Source organism: Mirounga leonina, unplaced genomic scaffold, assembly GCF_011800145.1.
Source record: "Mirounga leonina isolate KUSES-001 unplaced genomic scaffold, KU_Mleo_1.0 Mir_101609, whole genome shotgun sequence".
In the NCBI taxonomy this organism is placed as follows: Eukaryota; Metazoa; Chordata; class Mammalia; order Carnivora; family Phocidae; genus Mirounga; species Mirounga leonina.
Genome location: NW_023270164.1, coordinates 12,028,585 through 12,037,397, shown reverse-complemented (window position 1 = coordinate 12,037,397; position 8,813 = coordinate 12,028,585). Strand labels below are relative to the sequence as shown.

The following is an 8,813-nucleotide window of genomic DNA, read 5'->3' as shown; positions in this document are numbered from 1 at the left end:
AATGGAAGAGAGTGAGGAAAAAGTAAAACTTTCTGGGTACCTCTGCATCTGTCCTTCACTGTGTCTAATCTTAAACTTGTAGAGTAATGGTTGTTCCTTCACTTTGACCTCTCAAATCTCATGGTCTCTATTTCTGGCCAACTCTAACCTGGAGTCAAATAGGATTCTTGAAAATGCATTTCTTAGTGTAACCCAGACAATATCAATAGAGTAATACAGCCCAATGATCTAATATTTTCCTATCGAAAGAAAAAGTTTTGTGGTGAAGTAACATTACTTGAGTTCAGAAATTCCTTCAGGTTTGCTCAGTTTTTTTTTCTTTAGTTAAATTCACTTCTAAAATAACACTCATCACATTTAACAGTGACCTCCTTGTCACAAATTCCAAGAGCCAGTTTTCCATCTTCATATGAATTGACCTCCAGTCTGGACAATTCCCCCAGTAAAACACTGCTTCCACAGTGTTTCCAACACTGTCTTCTGTGAGCCTCTTGCTCACCTGGTATGTTTTTACCTCTCTGGCTGCTCCTTCCTATTATCCTCTGTAGATGAATCCCTCTTGGCCGGGTCCTCAAATGTTGGAAGCACAAACCTTGGTCCTAGGCCTGCTTTTCCAGTTACCCAATACATTTTCTTTAGGTAACTAGATGAGACTAAGATACTACAAACAAGCTCTCATATCCTGGTCAAGCACAGAGAATTAAAGGGTACAGGGAGTGGGGTACATCTAATATTCATCGAGACCTGCTTTTCATTCGTAGTTCTAAGTGCTTTATACAAACAAATGCATTAGCTTCTTGTTATGGGTAACTGTGTCCCCCCCCAAAAAAGATATGTCCAAGTTCTAACCCCCAGTATCTCAGAATGTAAACTTATTTGGAAATAGAGTCTTTATAGAAGTGTTCAAGTTAAAATGAGGCCATTAGGGTGGGCTTAATTCAATATGACTTGTGTCCTTACAAGAAGGGGGAAAATTAGACACAGAGGCAGACATGCAAAGGGAACACAATGTGAAGATACACAGGGAGAAAAAGGCCATGTGATTAGAGTAATGCATCTAATGCCAAGGAATGCCTGAGGCTACCAGAAACTAGGAGAGAGGCATGGAACAGTTCCTTTCCTAGAGCTTTCCGAGGGAATATGGCCCTGCTGACTCCTTGATTTCAGACTTCTGGCCTCCATAACTGTGAGACCAAGCAATTTCTGTTGTTCTGAGCCACTCAAGTTGTGGTGCTTTGTGAGAGTTGCCCTGAGCAGCTAATACACTTTTCATATCAAATCTAGGAGATACGTACTAGTGTGAATGTCCTTTACTGCTTAAGAAATTAGGACAAAAAGGTTAACTAACCTGCCTAAGGTAACATAGCCAGTAACTAGTAGAGCCAGGACTAAAACCTTAGCAAGACTGGTTCCTGAGCCCATCTACCTAACCACTATGCAAACTACCTCTTAATATTTTTAACAGCATTGCTCCCAGTGACAAAAAAAAAGTAAAAAAAAAAAAGGGGTGTGTGTATAAATCTTAATAGGAAAAAGGTTGAATAAATTATTGCATATCCATCCCTATGAACTATCATGCAACCATTCAAAATAGTTGTTGAGTAATAAAGCAAGATGCAGAGATAGTTGTATGACATGATCCCATATTTGAAATTCATGGAAGAAAACAATCCTTATATAGCTTCTATCTGATTATAAGCATGGGAACATATGTATTTCTATATATAATTAAAAGCACAGATTAAAACATGAAAGTGTTCATAGTAGTTTAGTATTGGTTATCTGTTGGAGATGAATAGTGGAGGAGGAAATTCAATAAATAATAAATATATTAGTTAGCTTTTTTCCTGGGTAACAAGCCACCCAAAACTTAGTGCTTAAAACAATCAATACTTAATCCATGATTCTATGAGTTGTCTGGGATGGGTGGGATGGATGGCAGAGCTTTTCTACTCTGTGCCAGTGTATTACTAATCTGTTACTATGTAACGCGTTACCCTAAAATTTAGCAGCTTAAAACAACAAGTGTTTATTATCTCACAGTTTCTGTGAGTCAGGAATTCAGGTGAGGCTCAGAAGGGTGTCTCTGGCTGAAGGTCTTCATAAGGTTGCAGCCAAGTTGTCATTTAGGGCTATGGTCTCATCTGAAGGCTAGCCTGGGAGCATATGCTCCCAAACTCACTCACATGGGTCTCTCCATAGACCTGCCTCATGAGATGGCAGCTGGCTTCCCCTAGGGTGAGCTATCTGAGAGAGTACCCGAAACAGAAGCCACAGTTTCTCTGTAACCTAACCCTGGAAGTGACATCCCATTACCTCAGCTTCATTCTATTTACTAGAGCCAAGTCACTAAATCCAGCCTAAGCTCGAGGAGGGGATTATACAAAGGTGTAGATACCAGGAAATGGGGATCATGCAGGGTCATCTCAGATGCTACTGACCACAGTGGGCTTGACCAGGGTTGGATGGCTAGTATAGCTTCATTTGCATGTCTGGCAGATGAAAATCTGGCTGGTGTAGGGAACCTCAACTGGGATGGTTCATCTCTATTCCATCACTGCTCCATGAAGTCTCTCATCATCTAATAGCACAACCCGGGCCTTTTCACACTTGTCCTTAGGATTCCGAAGAGGAGCAAAAGTGGGCAAACCTCAATGTGTAAGCACTTCTCAAACATCTGCTTGTGTCATATTTGCTAATGTCCCATTGGCCAAAGAAATGGCCACGCCCAGTTTTAAGGGTTGGAGAAATGGACTCCATCTCCTGATGGGTGAAGTGGAAGAGTCACATTGAAACGGGGGCATATATTCTGATGTTAATGGCCAAAGGAGACCATCCAGACTTCTGTCTTCTGCCTGGGATGTAGACATCTGGAAAGAGCATAGCTCCCATTCTTATACTAAGAAAAAAATATGGGCAATCTACAAAATCATAACTTTTCTTGAACTCATCAAAGAACTAAGACCATAGAGCAACCAATTAGCTTGATGTATAAGACAAGTGCCTCAAAGGAGATAGGAAGTTGTCACTGGGTCACCTGTGGCAAAGCAAGAAGGAAGATGGGTCCACCATAGCAGCAGTAAGATTTCAGCAAGAAGTTTTAATGAAGCTTTAAAGGCTGAGTGTGGGATAGTATGAGAATATAGAACCCCCGAGAACTGGAGACCTAAGGATAGTCGGCCTTCACTTGCAGGCTCTTTGCTACAGACCTCCACTGGATGCTCACCAGAAATAATGGGGGTAGGGAAGGAGACTGGAGAAAGCCCCTCTCAGTGGTGGAGGCCTGCAAGGGGACAGCTGCTGATAGAGAAATGCCACAAAGCCCCAATGGGACCCTACTTCCTTACAGAACAAAAGCCTTAAACCACTAGGGGAAGTGATGCAAACCCAGTCACCCCCAGGATACAAGTGCAGATCTGCTGTGGCTAGAGAAAAAGGAAAAGGAAAAAAAAAAAAATCTTTCATTCATGGGAGAAGGGCGTGTAATCATCCTGAGCTGAGACCACTAAAGGCCATTTACCAATGGGGAGGGGCAGGATCACTGAAAAAAAAAACTCCACCCTCAAGACCTAGGGATACAAGTCCCTGCCTAAAACTGGGGTTGGCCCAGGACAACTCCTGACCCCTACTCATTAGGTCACTGAGACCCAAGTAATAATAGCAGTCTACTACTAAGGGAGAGACACGGGCATGGAGAGAGATCCTCCCTGAGATGCAGGAACACAGGAAAGGCCTAAAGGCAAGAATATTGAGAAAAATTATCTGGAAAACCAGTGCCTACCCTAAGCCCAAGGTAATATTTGAGAAATTTGAAGTCTATGGTACAATGTAAGTACCACAGCAACAACAAAACCTAAACCCAGCCCAAATTCTGACTAGATGGACTCACCCCCTCCCCCCTTAATGATTTATCAGAAGAGCAGTCATAACTATTTCCAGGAATAAATATTATTTACCTCAGTTTCTACTCTCCTCCATACAACGTCTGACATTCAGCCAAAAATTATTAGATGCAAAACAGCAAGAATAAACAGTCCACCATTAAGAGACAGAGCAATAAAAAAATCCAGACTCAGCTGACCCAGTTGTTAGTATTATCAAGTAGGGAATTGAAATTAACAATGATTAATGTGTTAGAAAGGATGGTGGGAAATGTGAACAACAGGTATGAACAGATGGGGAATTTCAGCAGAAAAATGAAAACTGTAAGAGTCAAATGGAAATACTAGAAATAAAGAAAACATAACTGAGATGAAGAATGCCTTTAATGGGTTCATCAGTAGCCCTAACAGAAGTAGTGGTTAAACAGATTGAACAGGGTAGGGGTTAAAATTCGTGAACCTGAAGATAGGTTAATAGAAATTACCCCACCTGAAACACAAAGCAAAATATTGAAAAGGGACACACATATAGAGAGGGTAGAAATTTGTAACATTTTTCTATCTAACACAATCTATCTTCTGGTCATTAATTATTTATGTTACCACACCATGCAAAATATGTTCACCCTCATTCCAAGACCTCCAAATGTCTCATCCCAAATTAGGGCATCAGGCTCAAATCCAGGACCTCAGGTCTTCTGTATCAGGTTCAGATGTGGCTGAAGCTCCTTGGGCGCAATTTCTTAGGTTCTTGATCCAGCGACCTGTGAGCTAAATGACAAGTTATATGACCATCACCCCCCCATACACACACACACACACACACACACACACACACACACTGGTGAGACAGGGACTGTGAACTGCAGTAGATACTCTCATTTAAAAGAAGGGAGGAACAAGAGGCACATCTTAGTCACTGTTCCATAACAACTCTGAAGTCGCACAGAACAAATGTTGTCAGGTCTCCCTGCTCCAGGGGCAGATGTTTCTTGACTGGGTCACAGTTCAACCTGGGAATAGCTTCCCAGTCCATTTTAATATATTGTTCTTGGGTCTTCTCTCTGAGACATCCTTCTTTTCCCATAAGAAATGGCAGCTGAGTAACTTTCTCTGTTTGCTTCATGTTCATAGAAGTTAGAGAAGGTAGTCCAAGGCTGCTTTTCATTTTGGACTGTTTCAATTCCTTTAAGTCCAACCCGGAGGTAGTAAAACTCTATTAGAGACTTTATAGGTGTTCTGTGAATCTTGTTTGTATTTAGTCCATGCCCCAAATGCCACATTGACAATTCTTTTTACAACAGGCCCCTCTCTACTTTAGCAATGTCTCAGGCTATTGGACAATGTCATGAAGTTTTTAGAAGCCTTTTGGTTTAGCTGAGAGAGTCTCCCAAACACCAACTTAAATATTTCACACATTTTAACAAAAGGTGTTATAGCCGCATCCATGATTTGATCTCTACCCTGAGACCATTTTTCACCGTGAGAATATTTTGATGGCTGGAGAGACTTGGAGATGTGTGAGAAATAGTTATTTTCCAACCCAGCAAGTCCTGGCTTTTTTGGTATTTCTTCTGAATTCTGCTTGTAAATGGAACAGTTATTTCCTTAGTTCATCTCTCTTTTGGTACCTCACCGTATGCAGCTAAAAAGAAGCAAATTGATATTTCCAACATTCTCCACAAGCTTATTTGGTATATTCTCTATCTTCTCACAGAGCATGCTGTTTTGCTATTCTTTTCCCTAGTAAATAACATGAGCTGCCATCTTTTCCAGCCTTTCTTAACAGTTTTCCTTATTGTTTCCAGTCTCCACCTGCCACCAGGCCCAGAGCTAATGCCACGTCTTATGTTTTGTATAATCCACCCTCCCCCCCCACACACTCCCCTGCCGACGAGTATACCCTTTTAGGTCTTAGTAGCTTAAAACAATAATCATTTTATGTATCTCATAATTCTTCAGGTTGGCTGGGGTAACTGGTATAGCTCTTTCGGTGTGGGCCAGTTTGGCAGGGGCTGGAGGTTGAGGAAGGTCTCACTCTCCTGCCTGGCAGTTGTTCTAAGAGGACTCATCTGTGCTGGCCCATCTCTGTTCCGTGTGGTTTCTCATCCCCCAGCAGAAGACTCTTGAGTTTCCTCACATGAAGTTCTCAGAATTCCAGAGAGCAGCAAGAGAAGATAAGGCTCAAGGCAGATTTTTCTCCAGCCTCTTGAATCTCTTTGCTAATGTACATTGGCCAAAGCAAATCACATGGCCAAGCTCAGAGTCAAGGAGTAGAGAGAGCTCTACCTCTTAATCAAAGAAAAAGAAAAAAAGTAACATAGCAAAGGATGGGAGAGGTCTGTGGCTATTTTGCATTGCACCACAAGGAAAGAAGATAAACAGTGTCGTGGAAACCAGCATGAATTATAGGATTATATTTATGTGTTCAAGTGAGATTATATCTGCAGATGTGTGTATATATAAAACCATAATGACTTTAAAACTGTGGATTCACAGGAGGATTCAATAGGAAAGATATTGGACAGACACAATTATATTAAATTCCAAAAAGAATTTCAATTCAATGATTCCTCCTGTTGTGTAATGTGTTCTGTCACAAACACCCTACAGAACTGAGAGTAGGTCTACACATCAAATACATTATTTTGTTGTTCTTCCTTTCATTTTGTTGCCACTTTACCTTGCTTAATATGACACAGTAAACATGACTGTCATTTACATACTTTTGCTCACTCCATCTATAAAGAATTTGGTAACAATTTGCCTTATAATACTTTCTATAGGGAGGCTTTTCTGAATGCATCAAACTGATAGCATTTTTCCCAGTATGAATTCTATTATATTTTGTGAGGCCATGCAAATATGAAAAGTCCCTTTTATTCAATGCATTCTTAGAGGGTCTCTTTTGAATAATTTTTCTTATCTCAGGGAGAGAGGCTGATGGATGCTTTTTATCATGCAGTGTATTCATATAGGATCTGTCTTGGATGGATTTTATGACACACACTTGGACCTGACTTCTGTGATAAGGCTTTCTCACTTGTAAGAAAAAGGGTTACTTTCATGTATGAATATTGCGATGCATACTCAGGACCGATTTCTGAGTGAAGCCCTTTCCACAGTCACTGCATTTATAGGGTTTATCTCCAGTATGAATTGTCTGGTGTTTATTGAAATTTGACCTGTCAGTGAAGGCCTTCCCACATTCTGCACACATGTATGGTTTCTCTCCTGTGTGAATTCGCTGATGTACTTTGAGATGTGGTTTCTTGGAGAAGGATTTCTCACACTCAGGACATTTATAAGGCTTCTCTGTAGTATGAATTCTCTGATGTGTAATTAACTCTGACTTCTGGATGAAGGCCCTCCCACAATCAGCACAAACATAGGGTTTCTCTCCGGTATGAATTGTCTGGTGTTTATTGAAATTTGACCTGTCAGTGAAGGCCTTTCCACATTCAGCACATATATAAGACTTCTCTCCAGTATGAGATTTCTGGTGAGTATTGAGATTTGACCTGTTGGTAAAGGCCTTCCCACATTCAGTGCATATATAGGGTTTCTCTCCTGTGTGAATTCGCTTATGCATCTGGAGTTGTGACTTAGAAGGGAAAGATTTCCCACAGTCACTGCATTCATAAGGCTTCTCTCCAGTATGGATTCTTTGATGGGCAATCAAGTGTGCCTTCTGGATGAAGGCCTGCCCACATTCAGTACATATGTAAGATCTCTCCCCTGTATGAATTCTCTGATGCATCCTGAGTGTTGATTTTTGGGTAAAGGCTTTCCCACACTCACCGCATTTGTGGTGTCTCTCTCCAGTATGAATTTTCTGATGTACATTGAGGGCTGAGTTCAGGGAGAAGCCTTTCCCACATTCACTGCATTCATAGAGTTTTTCTCCAGTGTGAGTTGTCTGATGCCTAAGTAGAGAGGACACCTGGAAAAATGATTTTCCACATTCATTGCATTTATAGGGTTTTTCTCTAGTATGAGTTTTCTTATGCACAATTAATTCTGAATTCTGGATGAATGCCTTCCCACATTCAGTACATATATACAGTTTTTCATCTCTATGAACTCTCAGATATATACTGAGTAGTGGCTTCTGTGTAAACACATCTACACATTTGCTAAGTTCATGAGGTTTTTCCATAGTGTGGATTCTCTGAGATGCAAAGAGGTGTGACTTCTGGGTGAGTATCTTCCCAAATTCAGAACACATATCTGCTTTCTTCCCAACAGGAAGTTTCAGATGGTGACTAAATGCTTGTTTGAGACCGAGGACTTTTCCACACTGATTACTTTCACAGAATTGCACTCCTGTATGAGTACTTTCATGGTTAGTATAAGAAGAGCTCTGGGTGAAAACTTGACCATGTCCAGTATTTTTATCAAAGTTCTTTGTTGCATTGTTTTTACCAGGAATATGTATGTCCAAATTATGCCTAAAACTCTTCCCAAATGAGTCACATTTATGGGGTCTTTTCTGTGAAGGAATATGATTTGGGCTTGGATGAACAAATTTTCCACTGTCTTTATATTCAAAATCCCACTCTGTATTCAGTACTTTCTTACTGATGAAAGCAGCATGACTCAGAGGTTTGCTCTGTTTTTCCTGATATCTTTTTATCTGTTCAGAATCTTGCCACAGTTCTTCTAAAATGGAATACAATGAATCATCTCTTGTATCTTCACTCTCCATTTCACTATGAAATGAAGCTTTTCCAGAAATTCTTTTTTGTGAGGTCTTAATCCCAAACCTCCCATCTAAAAAGAGAAAGAAAAAGTAAAATTGACACAAAGAATAGATAACAGAGGATTAAAAGTTACATATAAGCTAATCCAAATTGAACACAGGGGGAAACCAGTAAATATGATGATGATGGCCACAATGATGACAAGAGATACACATACAGCATTTATCAT

At 40.5% G+C, this 8,813-nt stretch overlaps 1 protein-coding gene across 3 annotated transcripts in view; it reads right to left on the bottom strand.

The window, feature by feature from the left end:
* Positions 1 to 2,704: 2,704 nt before the first annotated feature.
* ZNF81 (zinc finger protein 81) overlaps positions 2,705 to 8,813 on the bottom strand; it is a 102,617-nt gene continuing 96,508 nt past the window's right edge. For all 3 annotated transcript variants that reach the window (XM_035003933.1, XM_035003914.1, XM_035003923.1), the window contains exon 6: positions 2,705 to 8,654. In XM_035003933.1, coding sequence (XP_034859824.1) covers positions 6,946 to 8,654 — 1,709 coding nt within the window. In that variant the 3' untranslated portion in view covers positions 2,705 to 6,945. The remainder of the gene's footprint in view (positions 8,655 to 8,813) is intronic.